Source organism: Micropterus salmoides, unplaced genomic scaffold, assembly GCF_014851395.1.
Source record: "Micropterus salmoides isolate LMB-PRFRI ecotype aquatic unplaced genomic scaffold, ASM1485139v1 Ms_hic_scaffold_2, whole genome shotgun sequence".
NCBI lineage: Eukaryota > Metazoa > Chordata > Actinopteri > Centrarchiformes > Centrarchidae > Micropterus > Micropterus salmoides.
This window is the reverse complement of record NW_024041150.1, coordinates 25,457,461-25,474,737: the sequence shown is the minus strand read 5'-3', so window position 1 is coordinate 25,474,737 and position 17,277 is coordinate 25,457,461. Positions and strand designations below refer to the sequence as shown.

Here is a 17,277-nt window from a genome sequence, read left to right as displayed (position 1 = left end):
TGTTATGACCAGATGGGACATGACTTTTGTCAAAGGTTTCTCGCGAGAAAAGGGAAAGTTGACCTAACGGCAACCATGACAAAACCACTCTAAAGACCAAATAAGTAAACAAACAAAAACACCACGTCATTACACAAACAAATTGATGCACGAACTACTACATGAGAATGACGTCACGGCTACAAAATTGTGACCAAATTTTATAATATTTTAATTTGCACAGCTTTCATGATGTTGTATTTTACACAAGACTTCACGCTTTAATCAACAATATACACATTTATTGAAAAGTGACATTCCATCAAAAACAAATGTTAAATTGAACAAATTAGACAAAAGCACATAAATACTTCATATGGTTAATAAGACTTACAAGTTTACACATCTGAGGACAGAACAGCTAATGCTGAATGGAATAACTTTAGAAAATAACAATTTGTCAAAAACAAAGTGGGAGAAAAGAAAAACAATGAACAGATATGACAAAGAACCATAACAATAAACAAGTAGGATATCTTTGGGTGTTTTTACGCATGCAGATAATTATATTAACCTTTCATACCTCATGCATTCCTATAAAAGTCAGTGTTTGCGGGTGCAGGACTCATCTTCACATAACACAGCAGTCCTTTGCAGAATTTGGCAAGGATGACCAAAAAACACATAATCTCCAACACTATGGTCCAGAAAGCAAATGTGTACAGGGTCTTATCACAGTAAAGACCATCAGCAGCTGTAGGATCATAGTTGGGCTGATAGACTGAGAAGACCCACACACCACCTGTAGGTGCAAGGGACAAGGATATTTAGCTGTCATTTTTAAATAAGAGATGTAGAAATGAGTCAGGGTTTGTGTGGTGAGGCAGATTGGAGGACCCAAATGCAGGACTCACGGCTGGCAGATTCAGTTCAAAAAAGGTTTATTAAATCAAAAGCCAGCACACTTACAGGCAATGGCTCCAATGTCTATTGAGTCCAATGGAGAATCCACAAGGGCATGGGGGAAACACAAATCCAAAACACTGGCAGACAACGTTACAGGCAGCAAGCACAAAAAAACCACAACAACAGACAGCACATCTACACGCAACAAAACACTGCAATGAACAGAAAAAGACTAAAGAGAAACACCAGGTATATATACACACGGACTAACAAGCTGGGAGGAGACACACAGGTGAGGGACATGAGGCTGACGAGACACAGGCAGGCAGAGAGATAACTGGGGGAACAGACGGGACACTTGACCGGCAGACATGGGGCAAGATAACAACCAACAGAAGAACATAGACCAGGAGTAAACACTTAAGACATGAACTAATGTACAGGACTAAGAACTAAGACACCGAATTAGGAACTTAGATTCGAGACAAGACAGATACTAAGTAACTTAATAATGCAGATGAATAATAATAATAAAGGCTACACAGAGACTAAAGCAGAATGATCAAAATCAGATTAATTAATGAAACCGGCAGAGAACATAAATAGATATGTAGCAAACAGCAGAACTCAAGCATGATGGTATGGAAACTAATACATGAGACTGAAACAGAACTGATAAAAGGGAAATACGAAAACACCACTAAACACCAGCTGACGGATAATAACCAGATACAGAACAATAACATAGACCACATAACAGATAGAGAAAAGACTGAAATAACAAACTGAGAACTACACAGGGCAGGCAGGCACACAGCGTGACAAAATGACATCTGATTTGTTTCCTCCTTACCTGCCAGGACCCATGTCAATATCAACAGGCTTATTAAACACAGCAGACACGCTTTGAAACCTCTGGGGTGCTCCCGTGGCTGAGCTGCGTGGCTCTCGCAGGGGAGAGTCACATATGGTATCATTAGCAGTTGTAACAAAGCCAGTCCTAACAGAAAGTTGGGAATGTTGGGCTGCTGAGGGCAGTCCTTGAAATACACAGCACCTGTGGATAGATGGTGGCGAGAGCAATGTGTAGTTACACTGTCGAAATACAATACAGAAAAACATCATGAAGAAAGAGCACTGACCAAAGATGATTTGTGCCAGAATCACGACAGCCCGTACTCCTGTTGCTGCAACTAGAGTGGTAAAGTTTAAAATATGTCAGATTCAAGCCTCCAAGTTGAAGGTAGGATTTATTGCAGGGCTGTTGTATTTGACTTGTTAAATTTGCTGGATGTAAACTGGCAAATTGATCTTATTATACTCACCTGATAGTCTTGGGGGTCTGGTTGGTGGGGGTTTCACTTGAAACCTCCATACGGTACCCACAGTTACTATCACTGGGCGGTCTGTAGATGGGGCTAAAAGCAAATAGACTGGTGTCATTCTCTCAGTGGTTTCAAGTTTCTACACTTGCTGATATTAGCCTATATATATTGTTTGTTTGTTTATTTTTGTTTTAGATATGTGCACTTTCTTATTATTCATAATTGTCCATTTAACATCCTCCGGGGACCATAAATGTCTGTACGAAAAGTCTTGGCGCTTGAATAGTAGTAGAGATCCTTAAGTGTGGACCAACATTTCCATCCCCTGAGCCCTGCCACTAACTTGGCAAAAACACTGATGGATTGGAAGCTGAATTTAGATTTAGGAAGTGGTTCAGAATCAAAAATGAGAGAATTCGCTTCATCTTTAAGCCTAAATACAACAAGCAGAAAGAAAGAGGAGGGAGAATGAAAATAAAAGTGAAAGTAAAGAGGATATGGGAGAGGAGGGAAGGGATACAGAAAGAAACTTTTCTTTTAGCTGTTTTGCAAGCACACAACATTTTTCTTAGAGAATCCACCTCATCTAATGCATTTCTAGGTTGTCCAGTCTTTCAGATTACATCACTAAAAAAAAACACAGCTTGAATGCCCCTATGGTGGCTAAAACGTGCTTTACACAACACGATAATTAAAATGTAAGACTTGTACACAGGCTCAAGTTCACACAAATAACCCTGAGATTAATTAAATAATTAATAGTGTGCTTTGATAAGACACACGCCTTTGGTGTACGAAACTGGAATTTGATTCCCACTGCAACACATCCACTACTAATGTGTCCCTGAATACTTAAGCCCAAGTTGTTCCAGAGGTGTGTGACTTCTGACATATCCACTAAGTCGCTTTGGATGAAAGCATCAGCTAAATGACTAAATGTAATGTCCAAATTGACAGCAGATCACCCAAAACACCTGATAGAGCAACAGCATATTGAATAAATTGTTATGCAATCATACAAGAACACACTTGCCTGCCATTGCAGCTGAAGCAGCTTGCTGTACCTGAACGTTTCGTCAAATGAATTAACTAGCGCACTAGACACTTGGAAAACACCTGGGGATTTTTACCAGCTCCTGTCTGGTCAACACTGAACAGGATGAACACGTTATCACATGTGATGGCATGTCATTTCATTCTTAAAATTTAAACCATGCAAACCAAATGAAAGTGAAATGAATCCTCTGTGGGATTTTTTTATTTGCTGAATCTACTGATCTTTTTCCTTAAAACTGAGAACATTTAGAATAACTACAACTAAATGTTTTCAAAATCAGAAGAAACCATATGCAACTCTGTAAAATCCTCCATACTCTACTACATCACACAATATACAGTTAGAGACAAAAATATAAAATAATATGAGTTACAACACTACCACATACTGTATATTCCTCTTGTGGAGAGTATGAAAAACTCAGGGCAGATTAGACTTTAAGATTGATAATCAAGTAAAGGTGACTAGCTATTGTTAATACACATATTAAAAGTGTTTCACCCAATATACATCTGTGAAGTACAGATTAACCTGCTCAGTACTCTCTGTGCACTGTATTTGTATCTTGTTACCATTACGTACAGTGTGGACACTGTGTTTTCCCCATGGCTCCCACAAACCAACCAGTAAGAATATGCACCATGCACACATACCTGAAGTCATTTTTTTTAAAAACAAGCTCTACAAGAGAGTACCTTAAGAGCACCATTTTAGTTTATATCATCCTTGTGTGATGCATACAACCAGTCAAATTTGCAATTATCAGTATGCCGTGTTTTGTTTCTGCACTAAAACAGTGCAACGTGGCTGAAATCATTATCACAATATTAATGTAATATGGACGACTCCTTCATTGACAGCTGCACTATACCTTTCCCTAGGACTGGCTGACAAGATCGCCTTCATGTCCAACACAAGGAGTAGCAACGTTTCTCCTCTGAGAGGCGTTTTAAGGTGCCGGACCGCAGGAAGAACAAGTACAAGCACTCTTTTGTTCCTCACTCCATAATACTGCTCAAAAACAGTCAACCTGATGCAAAGCAGTGACACTTGTTCCACTGCATGAGGCCAAAGTATTGTATTTTGTCAAACATAATTTCTACATGAAGCACACACGTAGTTATTTTGTGTTGTCAACACTTGATTACTGCTGTTGTCTTTCTTTTGAGTGACCATTCTGCTGGTCCTGGTCTAGACGCCTGGCTTCCACAGATGTTCAATACCAAACGCCTGCCACGGCCCATTTTGTTTGTGTATCTGGCAAGTTTAATATAGAGTTGTTTTGTTTATTTTCTAACTCTGAGTTGCTACCAAACTGGTTAGTTTTGTGTTATACTGAGGTCAGGTTTAATTCACTGAGTTCTGTTGCAGTTCAGTTTGCTGTATTTTAAGTTCAGTTAAGTTGACTTCTTTTAGACAACATATTGCTTAATAATCACTTTTTTCTTGCTTTCTCTCCCTTTTGTGGATAAATAAAAAAACTTCAGAAACCTGCATCATGTGTCTTGCGGCTGGGCCCTTGACATATGTGTAAAACAAATTTGAAAATCTATTTTAGCTCAGTTGGTGTAATCAATTTGGACAACAGAAATATGGATAATAATACTATATGGAAGATGATAAATGATGATATTTCATTTTTGCAAAATTCTCCAAAGGAAGGGACATTTAAAACATTAATTTGGTAGCATTTTCTCCTCATATCTGTGATGCTTTAAATGAACCATACGCGCGCGCACACACACACACACACACGCACACACACACGCACAAACAAGCTCATTCATTTACACCTCATGGTTTATCAGCTAGTTAGATTTGATATCTTTGGTTGACAGAGCTTTTATTAATACAGCAGGCCAAGCCCTCTCTTGTGTTTGCAATAGGCCATAAATAGAGCAGACTGATATCAACAGGTATCAAAGGGCATTCATCTGCATGACGGAGCGCCCTGAGCGCGTGCACACACACACACACACACACACAGATGCCCCATTCCCTTCTTTGTTCTTCAGTTTGTTTAGGTTTAATGTTTGTCCTGCACTTTAACTTTTTGTGGAGGGGTAGATTTGTCCCCCCTGCTGAGGATTTTTATTTTCAGACCCTTTAGAGGAAACACAGGTCTGTAATCCGATTGCAGGCGGCTACACCAATACTTGGCCTTTGTTCCCACTCTCCTTCCTGCTCTAACTGTCCCTGGTTGTGTTTGACTTTCGCAGTGGTGAGCTTCTCATACGCCTCTCGTTTTTTGTTTTTTTGTTTCGCCCACATTTCACTGACGTCCCTCTGACTTACAGAGAGGGAAAGATACTCGGAGTGAGAGTATAAAAAGAGAGACTACAGCAAATAACAGAGAAAAAAAGGTAAAACCATGTGTTGTACGGGGAAGTGTGCCCGCCTGGTGGGCCTGATCCTGCTGCCTTCAGCGTTCATCTGCATGATCTCCAACCTGCTACTGTTCTTCCCCAACGGGCAGAGACTGGAAAATGACCAGATCTCCCTCCAGGTCTGGCTCATGGGGGGGCTCATCGGAGGAGGCCTCTTTGTGAGTAAAAGATCACGATCTATGTACATCTACAAAGTCTGGGTTGAAGTTTTATTAGGGTTTTCCGTCATTAACTTTACTTTGTGTAAACTTGTAAAAATAATTTATTGAGCATTATCACTTTGGAGGGAATAACTAGGACTTTTCTATAATAGATATTTTATAATTCTAGTTTAAGTCCAGATCATAAACTATACAAACAAAAAAAATTTCATGCTGAGTTACAGAGGAAAAAATAATTAAAGGACATCAAGATATTTCTCAGTGACATTAACAAGGTTAACATTTCAACATTAACAAGGTTTTGCTTTAAGAAACCTTGAAACAATTAACAACATTAACTCAAGTACAATTTTAAGGTACTTGCCATTTTATACTTTTAACCTACTACAATTGAGAGGGAAATACTTTTTTACACACAAAACATATGATAAATTTATGAAATGATGCATTGTTATATATTAAACCACCCAACATATATAAAAAAATCAGCTCTAATTCAAGCAGGTACAAGATTAAAATGCTATGACAACATATAGATATAATGTATAATAGCATCACACTCATTTTTAAGTGCAATGAGTAGGCTACTTTTACTTTTGGTGGGCTATACATTTTGCAGATGATCCTTGCAGATGGTACTTTTTATTTTCATTTACAACACAAGACGTTTTCTTGTAATGGAGTATGTTTACACTGTGGTATACTACATCTACCACTGTGTATGTGCATCTTGTAGTGTCTTATAGTTTGAAAAACACATTTTACAACAAGGAGAACAAACGTAGCCTGATCTCCTGTACTTCCTCAAACAGATATGATTATGCGAGTTTCCACCAGCTTTATCTCGACATTTAAAGCCTCATAAGGACAATAAATAATGAATAAAAATTTTAGAGATAAAAAGATCAGAGAGACCTTTGAGTCTTGTGGAAGGACACGTTTCTTTTATCACCGTAATATTACAGTTTTGAACAGAGACCAGGAAGTTGGATGTCTTTCCCTTCCCACCTCTAACTGTGTGTGTGGATGTCACTGCCTGCTGGGACGACAAAGTTAAACTTGATGATTCAGGATTCACAAATATTTAGTTTAAGAGATAAGAGAACACGCGCACACAGGTGCAATTGTGTGTGGCCCTACATTTATGTAAACATAAATATACGCACCATACTTCAGTGTTTTTAAGAAACTCAGGCTTGCATTTAAAATACTTTAAAGATATCACTTGTAGTACTCTGTGAGAAAATATATGTCCATCTTTTCAGATGTTGTGTCCTAGCTGTTCGGCTATCAGGGCCGGGGGCAAGGGTTGCTGCGGAACAGGTTGCTGTGGCAACAGGTGCCGGGTGAGTAAAGTCATTTGAAAAATTGACATTTATAGCCCGAGTGTCACGAGTGTGTCAGTGTAGGGACCAGGCTGATAAAGACTCGTGGCAACAGTCAACAGTGAGAGCGATGTCATATCAAAGCCAAACAAAGATTTTATGTATTTTAGATGCAATTCAACATATGGATCGTACCATCATACCAAATATATTTACTGTACTGTGAATTACTATTTAAAGTCAATGTTTTTATAGATTTTTGGTTAAATAGCCTGTGTTTTACAGAAGTAGGTATGCGTCTCCTCCATTACAGAGTGAACAGTACTCACTTCTCTTTAATTATCAGGAACTGAACTGCTAATTATTTAATTGTTGACATTGTCTAGTTGAGACCTTTTCAGTGAATGGACCCTGTCAGCAAAGAAAAGCATAGACGGCCCTTAATTTAATGAGTGTTTTACTTTGTATTTTTTCTGAAAACACCACTGTGTCTTATTTAGGCCTAATTAGAATATCAAAAAGTTCCACTAATGAAGCCAGGCTGTGTGGGAGTGTGTTTGTTTCTGTCTTAAATCAAGTCACGGCAGGTAAAATGGATTTTGCGCTTGGTGACAATAAAAAAGACAATAAAATGACCTTAATGAAACCCACTATTAGGTTTTGTAAATGTTATTCACATACTCTTGGACAAAAGATAGAAAAGTAATAATGCAGTGTATTTCCCATCTCTCCTCCAGATGCTGAACTCTGTGTTCTCCTCTGCTTTTGGTGTGGTGGGAGCGATCTACTGCACCAGTGTGGCCTCAGCAGGTCTGGCTATTGGACCCAAGTGCCAGGTGGCCAGTGGAGAATGGGAATACCCCTTTGAAAACCTCGGCACGTGAGTGTTTCTCCAATTATCACTTATTCAACCGTACCTTTTCTTGGCAGGTAGTTAATGCCGTAGAATAACTCCAGTCGCTAATCGTGCTCTGAAAAGTATTTTGCTGCCCTTCCTCATTTTTTTCAGTCATGCTGCTTTGTAGCTGCACTTCTCTGTTATTTCCACCAGCTATATTTACTTTTATTGTCTTTGTTAGAGCAGCAGGAAAGATTCAATTCTTGCTTATAAAAATTTAAATGTTTATATAGGCCTAATATTTTTTTAAATCCAGTAGGTGGCAGACTGGACCAGCACTTTGTGTTTCTGTAGCAGTGAGCCCCCAGCATTAAGAATAAGCTACCACTCCTCTGGTGTTTGTAAAACTTCATGAAGGGAAGTTATTTTATCTTGATTGGAGGTCATGTTAAGCTATAGATTGGCCTTTTTAGTTGAGGAACAGTTGCTCTAGTATACTTTCTCTCCTTGCTGGCCTGAAAACAGTATGACTTAAAATCAGTCTCAGACAAAGTGATAATGCTGTGAGGATGCACTACTGAAGCATTTTACAAGCTCGGGCAGGTAAACTGATTCACCTGATAGAGGCCCCTCTGGTGATCGGGTCAAATGTTAATAAATATGAGCATTTTTTTAATATGTAGGCCATAGCTGTCCAAGATGATAGCAGTTTAAAGGGCAAAAGTGTTTACAGGGAGGGAACCAAGTTTGATTACACAATTCATGATGGGATATTAATATTCAACCTCAGATAGCTCTTCCTCCTAGTAAACCTCAATTTCCCCTTTTTACTTTTTCTCTTTTTTTTTCTGTACACTTAATAGGCTTTTTGCTGACAGTTAGATGAAAAGATTGATTCCACTCCCAGATATATAAAGCTACAGCTAGCTTTAGCACAAAGACCTGAAACAGGGGCAAACACTCTTCTCTACTCTTTACACTTTGGTTTATGTACAGATAAAACAAATGAGACACAACGTGTTAATTAGTGAGCTTTAGAGGTGCTGGTAGGCAGATTTCTTTTTAACTCTGGACAGAGCCATGCTAGCTGTTTCCCCTTGTTTCTAGTCTTTGTGCTACGCCTTCTCTACAATCTTCTTATCTAACGTTTAAGTTTGAAAGTGTATTTCCCAAAATGTCAAACCATTCCTTAAATTTTTCACTGTTTTGTAACTGGAGAATGTCACTTTTCTCCAACAAACTTTCATTAACTTCTCTATCAATTCCCCTCCTTTCTTTTTTCCATGTGCTTTCTTTCTCCACGTCTCACTTGTTCCATTCACCTCCTTACTGACACATTTTTTCTCTTCTCAGTCATCTCACTTTTTCTTCCTGCAACCCAAACTTGGCCTGCTTCACACACATTTTCATTAATGCTTTGTGTATTTTGGACAGTGCTTATGCTCTACTGCTCTTTTCCTTCGCAGGGGTAATGGCAGCTACCTTGTAAACCAGACCATGTGGACAACCTGTGAGTACCCTAAAAATGCAGTGATGTGGCACGTTGTGCTGTTCTCCATCCTGCTGGCCATGGGAGTGGTGCAGCTGGTGCTCTGCGGCATCCAGGTGGTCAACGGCTGCTTGGGATGCATCTGTGGTGACTGTCGCGACAGCAAAGACGTAGGTGAAATATCCTGAAATTCAAGGAAGTTGCAAAGCTTTCAAAAGACACAATGAGTTTTGAATAGTATCTGAGGCCATGAGGTCATGAAAGCTACACAGAGGAAGCAATAACATATTAAACAATTTTTATCAAACTGGACAAAGCCAGTGTGTAGCAACATGTTTTGATCTAACTGGTTTGGTTTCTGGAAGGGCCAGCTATTCTCAGTTTCTTGTATAAGGACATGGCCTTATAGCAGCTTCCTACAGTGTTGCTTTTGTGCCCTGATTGCCCTTCTGGATTTCTAGCAGGTCTGCCACTGATGTAAAACAGGAAAGGGGAAAAGTTTTGTAGTTTTGATCCTGTGTTGATAATATGCTGCAAGGAAGTGGGTATTGTAGCACAAGCTGCACCACTGAACAGGAAAATGTCTCGCACTGGTGAGAAAAGGATCAGTTTGACATTTAGGGACATTATTTTTTGTTTGGATTAAATAAACAAGATAAACTGTTAATTAGTAATCTTTAGAGGTGCTAGTCAGTGGATTTTATTACCTTTGGACAGAGCTAGGCTAGGTGTTTCCTTTTTGTGCTTAGCTAAGCTAACTGGCTAATGGCTGCAGCTTAAAATTTAGCATAGCTACAAACCTGAGAGTCCAACACTCTCTAGTTTAGTCTTGTCAAGAGAGTGAATATTTAGCCTATTATTCAAAATCTTCAACTTCTCTGTTAAAGGATTTGGATTTTTAAAATCTCTATAAAGCCAGAATAACTGTTCCCTGGCTTTTGTGTTAAGCTAACCGTCCTCTGATTTGACTCCAGAGAGGTACTAACTAGTGCTGGCAGCTTTGCAGAAAAACTGACAAAAGGTCAAAGATAATTTATAATTTTGTACATGTAGGCCTACTTTTGAACGGACATATTGACACAGATTGAAGATTAAGCTCAGATTTATCACATGGTTGAACATATATGAGGACTGCTAAACAAATGGTAAATGCACACTAATAAGGGACATATTTTGATGTAAAGGACAAAGCAGTTACCGTACAGGATTCACATTGTAGTATCCAAAACATTGGTCACATTTCTCAGGAAATGAGTATTATCAACACACGTCTACACATTAACATGATGCTCACATTTATTAACAGCTCTGTCAGTCATCTGAGAGCTTGCTTCCTGTCCCAACTATAAAATAAATATGTGATTTCTGTCCTGTTGCAGGATGATGGTGGATTGTAAAAGTAAAGAAGATCCCAGTTGTGACGCACCTTCACAGTGGTCCAGGAGATATTTCTGCATTTCATTTGTTTCCCATGGTTCATATTCAGGGACATCTCTCTATATGTTCGAGTTTTCAATTGGCCCGCTTTGATGCTTTTGTTTCACACCAAGTCTGTGTCTGTGATGGCTTTTTAAAAAATATCAAAACCTTCCTCCATTATTGTATGAATTTTATTCCAGCTGATGGTTTATGTGTATTGCCTGCCTTGATTTTAGTTGAACTCAACACATTAAAATAATTACTGAATTAATAAGTAATTTCAACTGAAGAACGTTAGCTAAGCTGTGGGTTAGCAAACTGTTGCTACAGTTGCTGTTGCGAAGCTATCATGCAGAGAGGACGAGACGGTCTCACAACTCACAACTGTCCTGCTACTACAGCTAAAATCACAACAACACCATGTCTTGACAAACTAAAAAATAAGCTGAATGTTTGTGGGCAAGTTATTTAACGTTAACTGACATACAAATCATGGCTAGAATAGTGTTGTGTGGCGGGGTGCGGGGCACTTTGCTTGTTTCCCATTAATAGAGGCAGGGTTGTGTACAAACACCAGTTTGTTTTTCAGTGTACAAAAAGAACAGCTTCGCTGAATTTGACAAAAATACAAGAATTGGATTAGAAAAGCACACCCCACCTTTAAGCGTAATTGTAAATAATTATTTGTGTTTATGTGCTTCTACTTGTGTACTGTTTACGAGGTGATTAATTTAAACAATATTAAACATTATTTACTATTTAGCCATGTTTTTGTGATTGGATTTGTGTTATAAGTTATATCAGTTCAATGTCTGTGTGATTCTCAACATTAAAAACGTATTTTCCTGATCAATTTATATGTGAACTTTACCATTTGTCTTGCAATGCTTCTCCCCCAAAACAAAAACGATATTTATTGAAACATGACCAACTGTGTAACTCTATAACTCCAGTTAAAGAACTCCTGCAGAATCACTGTTTAGGATCTCTGTCAATTACTCACCTCATGCTGTGCCCATGCAGCCAGACAGCCTCTTGGGCAGCCCTAACAGGATTAATGTGCTTCAAGACAAGGTCAAAGGTCAGAATGCCCCCTGTGGACACTTTGAACACTGCAGCTGCATCAACAGCACAGTATCTGGACCAGCAGCGCCTGTTAGCATAGGTGCAGGTTAAGCTTATAATCTTTTGTTGCCATGGAACTGCTTCGTGGTAATTGTTACCTAACTTTTAAGTTGAAAGCCTGTTGCAGGCAGCATCCTGGTAAATATAGACACTTCTTGAGAGAGACCAAATAACCCAAAGCTGTTGCTCAAAGCTGAAGCCAAAGTCTCCGACTGTACAGATTAATACATTCAGGCTTCACTGACCTCATTGCCTCATTAATATTTTTTTAAACCCTTTTTCAGTAATAGTGTGATTCCATTTCCTTTATTTCAAACTGTTCCTGTGTTCCTTTTAGGACAGAGAGGGGAAATTATGTAGCTGTCGAAATAACAGCTGTGCCCAGCACCGTGACCAGCACCGTGACCATCTTTACAAACTGACTGGCCGGTGTACTGCAGCTCTCTTATATAATGCACAGCACAAAGCGAGGAAGGAGCATAAGTGAGAAGAATTTGGAATAAAAGAATGGTGGGACAAAGGGAGGAAAATGGGAAGGGGGCCCGGTCTCTGCCACTTCTCATGCAAATCATAGCCACTCTGAAAGAATCCAGAAAGGACAAACACTGATGTGAGTGCATGCATGCACTCAGAGAGCCTTGAAATACAGAGAGAGGTTTCTGAAGAAAAAAAAACAGAGAGGGGAGGAACAAGATGGAATGACAACAGGTCAAAACGACAAAATTCTTCCGTTACATCCGCCTTGTGGACCCTGTGGCGAGGCCATTATTTAGAAATGTACCCCTTTCCCAAAACTGTGCCCCTCCTCTCTGCTTGACTGACATAACAAAGAGGAGACAGAAGAGAAAAATAGGGTGACATGAAGCAGAACTGGCCAGTATGGGCCGGCCTAGTGAGAACAGAATTTGGACAGAGCAGGACAATGGCACAGATCAATCTGTGCAAAAAAGTTTTTAATTGAACTAATATTCCCACAATGGTGTGCCTGTGCTCCTCTTTCACATTTCTCGTCTGTACCTTGGTTGAAATGTCCTCGTCACAACCGCAGCCTCATTTAAAAGCAACAGTCATGCTGTAACCGGTGGCACACATTTCAACTCAGACACACGTAAGTGATAATTCAGCAGTGTCCACCACCCAATAATTATGTCAACCACACTACGAATGACCCAGGCCGAGCCACAGAGTAGACAGTCAGGCACATTCAGCAGGTCTACGAGGAGTTTATTTACAACTTTGTCAGCATGTGTGAAATTTTCATTTAATTTTAAAACTTCCTTTCTACCTTTTACTTGATTTAATTGTACCTTCTCACTGCACTGACATTCGGCCAAATAAAAATGCCATTTTATAGTAGGATCACACAAAAAAAGCCTACACAGTCTGAAGATGTAGCTTCTGTGTCAGGTCTTAATTTGAGTCAGGCAGGTTTTGCTAAGGTAACAATTGCTTAAAGATGCTTACAGCACCTGTGTTACTGGCACTATATTATCATATAACTCTGAAATATAATATTTTAGACTTGGACCACACATTATTACAAACAAGACATAGCGTCAATTTTTTTTTGTATCATTACTGAGCTGCCACAGATACTGCACACTGAGCTTTGCTTTGCATGTAGTCTAGTTTGGTAAATCAGGTCAAGCACAAATAAAGAACTCTCAAATCTGCCCTTTGAAGGCAAGAGGCAGTAACTACATATTTGGTCCCTCTGAATCAGATTTTCTTTGTCACAGAGCCAACTAGCCAGCTAAAACAGGAACGCTATGCTATAATGTCAGCTAACTGGTGAGATAGCCCCAGCTGGCCTTAAATAAAACTAAAATAACATTTAATTATTGTTTTTCCTTTAGCTGTTGTCTGTAAAAACCCTTTGTAATTCAGTTAGTTATTCCACATAACAAAATAGGTGCTAAATCCAATAATGAGAAAAAAACATTTAGCTAATGGTTACTAGCATAGCAGAACTCAGTAGCTTCTAGGTCAGCTTTTGAAGCTACTAAAATTCACGTGATTTAATGCGGTTAAGCTACTTTTAAATCACATATTCAAATGCGTTAGGATGTGATGTGAATGAATGTCTTACTTAATTTGATCATATTGATTTATTGATATTGAATGCTGATAATAATAGCGGACAGACAAATAAACAACAGACAGAGTACTTTTACTGTATAAAGTATATACTGTAAATAATTAAAATAAAGTTTATTTGCCTTTAACAAACTCGTTAAAATCAATAAAACAGCTGAAAAAACACATTTTGTTAGTACGTTTTCCAAAGATAGAAATACATATCTGCATTTTTAGTTAGCCTAGGTTATTTAGATCTTGTGCAGTGTTTGGGAGGCTAAACAGGCATAAAATGAATCCATTACAACCTTTCTGTCAGTTATGAAATTTGTCAGCCAGCCAGAAAAATTTACACCTTCTTTAGTAAAGGCAATCTGCTCCTTGCCTTGGGCCTGTTTATTTACTACAGCCAGCATGATCAGCTGATTTGCATGGCATGTAGGGTACAACTTATTAGGTCCCTTCTCCACTGCACTGCCTATGTGTCAGGATTTCTGCTGATGATGTCAAAACATAGCGATGGTAAAGAACAGCAGGAGACAAGCGACATAGGGGGGAGCAGGCTGGAACCAGTCATGAGCGACCTCAGCCAGTCAGTCCCGGCTCCACAGACACATGCCAACATCAACATATCAACAAACTCTGGGTGTGGGAATGTCTGTAGGTCTGAGGGGGCAGGGAGGGAACAAGACAGGGAGTTGGGGTGGGGAGCAGTAAACATTCACAACACAGAGGATTAGACCGGTTTGATCCTGCAAGGACTCGGTTTTAGTTTGTTTGCATGGTATTTTAAGAGGGGACTGATTTTAAAAACTTGATCTTGAGGGCTGAAGAGAGACTTAGGCATCTGAACATCTGTCCTGCTTATTTCTTTTCAGTAAGACATGAGCTGTATATAGGTGGAAATGAACATTTAAATCACTGCAGGTTCAAGTTGTTGTGATACAAATCTGAAGGGTCGGGTAATGATTAATGAGATAGAAAAGAAGAAAATTTCTGCCACACACGTTTTGGCGTTTTTCTTCTGAAAAGCCGCTTTTTTTCCGCACACAAAAAAGATAAACATTCTTTAAACTTGATGCAACATTTCTGGGCCTGGATAGAAAAACAGATTTAAGATCCTTTTTATGAAACATTTATTATAAATGGCTGCATTTATATAGCACTTCTATCCAAAGCACCAGACACACATAAACCGTGCTGGCTTAACCACCGGGAGTAATTTGGGGCACTTTGTGCACAATGTTTTTCATGCATAATATATATCGGGCTGATAATCTTTGTTTACCTCCATTTTGTGAGACTTTATAGCATTTCTTTCTAATTTGGCAAATTCTTTTATCCAAAACAACTTACTTTTCTCCCCAAACACACACACAAGGACGCTTGGTCATTAGGGGCCGGGAATCAGACCACAAATCCCAGTATATGCATATGATTAATGGCTAACCTAATCAACCAATTGAGTCATTTCAACTCTTACATTTCAGAGAAATGCAACTGTACCTTGATTTAATGTTTGAATTTATGTATTTTTAGATTATGGATTATTATGGATGGACTACCTTTAACCCTTTCCTGTTCACAGTTCTGCTATTCCTGTCTGTCGGCCAGTGGAGCAGTGGCACTGGGGGTTTAAATTACTAGAGGGGCAAAAATTCACAACGGATGAGCTCAGTATTATGACTGTGCCGCTTTCCACTAGCCGTCCAGTTTGTACTCCTGGCTGGAAGTGTCTGTTATCACAATGGCACTGAAAGCCAACGGTATCTGAGCTTCCTCGTGGTCCCACAGGAAGCCCCTGTGTTGGCTCATAATAATATTCAGGCCACCGGCAGGCAGGGAGGGACACTTGTCGCCTTACAAGGAGAGGAACAAGTGTGTGAAGGCAGGAGGAGACACAGCAGAGGGACCACTTGACTCTATGTGAAGGCATGACAAAAACCTCTGTGCAAGTTTGGAATCTGTTTCACAAAAAAAGAAAAGTGTTGTTGTTTAATACGCTTTCATAATTCACCATTTTCAGTTTATGAAATAAATGGAAAAACGTTTGACATCACTATGAAATAGATTAAAAAGACTATATTGTATAAAAAGTTAGAACACTGTGCTCAATAAGGTTAAGTATGTATGATTAATGTATGTTGTTTTTGTATGTACTGACTTTGCACGTTGTCCAAGACAAATTTCCCAGTGATGGGACTGAATAAAGTATAAAGTATAAAGTATAAAGTAAAAGTAAGTTAGAACTTAGACACTTAGAGTGAAAGACTAACAACATTATGTCTTTGAAATCAGTCTTGTTCTTGTTTGATGCCATTAAAGGTATGTTTTTTTATGTTTAATTCAAAATTGTAACTCATTACAGCTACTAATGTCCAAGTCAGCTGCTTTGCTGTTGTCCATGCACACAGGGTTAATTTGAAATTAGAGACGATGTCCCACCAAAGTATGTCTGTCCTTCACCTACATCCACAGGTGCAAATCTGTACGTGAGTGTGTGCACATGCCTGTCTTTGTGGGAAAGACTGGACGTTCACACAGACGGCAGAGATTCTGAAGGAAAAAAATGTGACAGTGGGAGCTTTAATCTTTCACCACCACTGGCAGAGGCTTCAGTCCATCTCTCACTTTAGGTCCGAATAATAGATCTAGCTCATGCTTCCTTTGCAACATAATCTAGTACTCAGAACTTATTTGTTATTTTATCACTTACACTGTGATTAAAAACTAACATAATCAAGCACTGCCTGTGTGCAGGAAAGAAAGTGGAATAATAGTGATCAGTAATGGTGTGTCTAGCCTTGGTTAGCCGGATGCTTTTTGTCCATAAACATAAAAAAGCCACAATTATGAATAAATTATTAATTGTATTTTACAGTTGCCTTGGATCACTATTGTTGGACACAATCGGTGCAACATGTTCTGAATACAACCTGCAAATGTTCATCTGTAGTTTTTATTCTGTTGAACAAAACTGACATTCCCATATGAATTCAATGTAAAAACTACTTGTGTGTGTGTCCCTGTTGCAGTTCACACATACAGAATCAGCGTCAGACATGTGCCTGCTGTTACACAGACTGTTTCCTGGGTGATTTCTAAACAGCAGGCGCAGGCTCACTCTGAGGGCTCATCTGGGTAAATTTCCACCAGGACAAATCCCTCTAGCCAGTGAGCTGCCTTCAAT

The 17,277-nt window shown here is 39.1% G+C and overlaps 2 protein-coding genes and 1 long non-coding RNA gene across 3 annotated transcripts; 2 read left to right on the top strand and 1 right to left on the bottom strand.

Annotated features, from left to right (window-relative positions):
- Position 1: 1 nt before the first annotated feature.
- LOC119913288 lies at positions 2 to 4,763 on the top strand. The gene is made up of 2 exons (XR_005446429.1): positions 2 to 104; positions 4,149 to 4,763. It is a non-coding gene; the product is annotated as an uncharacterized LOC119913288 (long non-coding RNA).
- Positions 195 to 3,311, bottom strand: LOC119913286 (transmembrane protein 272-like). Its single transcript, XM_038732687.1, has 5 exons — positions 3,244 to 3,311; positions 2,211 to 2,303; positions 2,028 to 2,078; positions 1,739 to 1,942; positions 195 to 781 (listed from the first exon to the last, which is right to left on the bottom strand). Exons 1-5 carry the CDS (start codon positions 3,248 to 3,250, stop codon positions 564 to 566), a joined length of 573 nt encoding a protein of 190 aa, XP_038588615.1. The 5' UTR covers positions 3,251 to 3,311; the 3' UTR covers positions 195 to 563.
- A 600-nt stretch (positions 4,764 to 5,363) lies between the features above and the next one.
- Positions 5,364 to 11,743, top strand: tm4sf5 (transmembrane 4 L six family member 5). Its single transcript, XM_038731642.1, has 5 exons — positions 5,364 to 5,812; positions 7,081 to 7,161; positions 7,878 to 8,020; positions 9,445 to 9,637; positions 10,847 to 11,743. The coding sequence occupies exons 1-5, from the start codon at positions 5,639 to 5,641 to the stop codon at positions 10,862 to 10,864; spliced, it is 609 nt and encodes a 202-aa protein (XP_038587570.1). The 5' UTR covers positions 5,364 to 5,638; the 3' UTR covers positions 10,865 to 11,743.
- Positions 11,744 to 17,277: the final 5,534 nt, after the last annotated feature.

Coding starts and splice junctions, on each gene's coding strand:
- LOC119913286 (XM_038732687.1), bottom strand. Junction 2,079..2,210: donor CAGACCCCCAAGACTATCAG/GTGAGTATAATA, acceptor TTACCACTCTAG/TTGCAGCAACAGGAGTACGG. Junction 782..1,738: donor ATTGACATGGGTCCTGGCAG/GTAAGGAGGAAA, acceptor TTGCACCTACAG/GTGGTGTGTGGGTCTTCTCA.
- tm4sf5 (XM_038731642.1), top strand. CDS start 5,639: ATGTGTTGTACGGGGAAGTGTGCCCGCCTGGTGGGCCTGATCCTGCTG. Junction 5,813..7,080: donor TCATCGGAGGAGGCCTCTTT/GTGAGTAAAAGA, acceptor CCATCTTTTCAG/ATGTTGTGTCCTAGCTGTTC. Junction 7,162..7,877: donor GCTGTGGCAACAGGTGCCGG/GTGAGTAAAGTC, acceptor TCTCTCCTCCAG/ATGCTGAACTCTGTGTTCTC.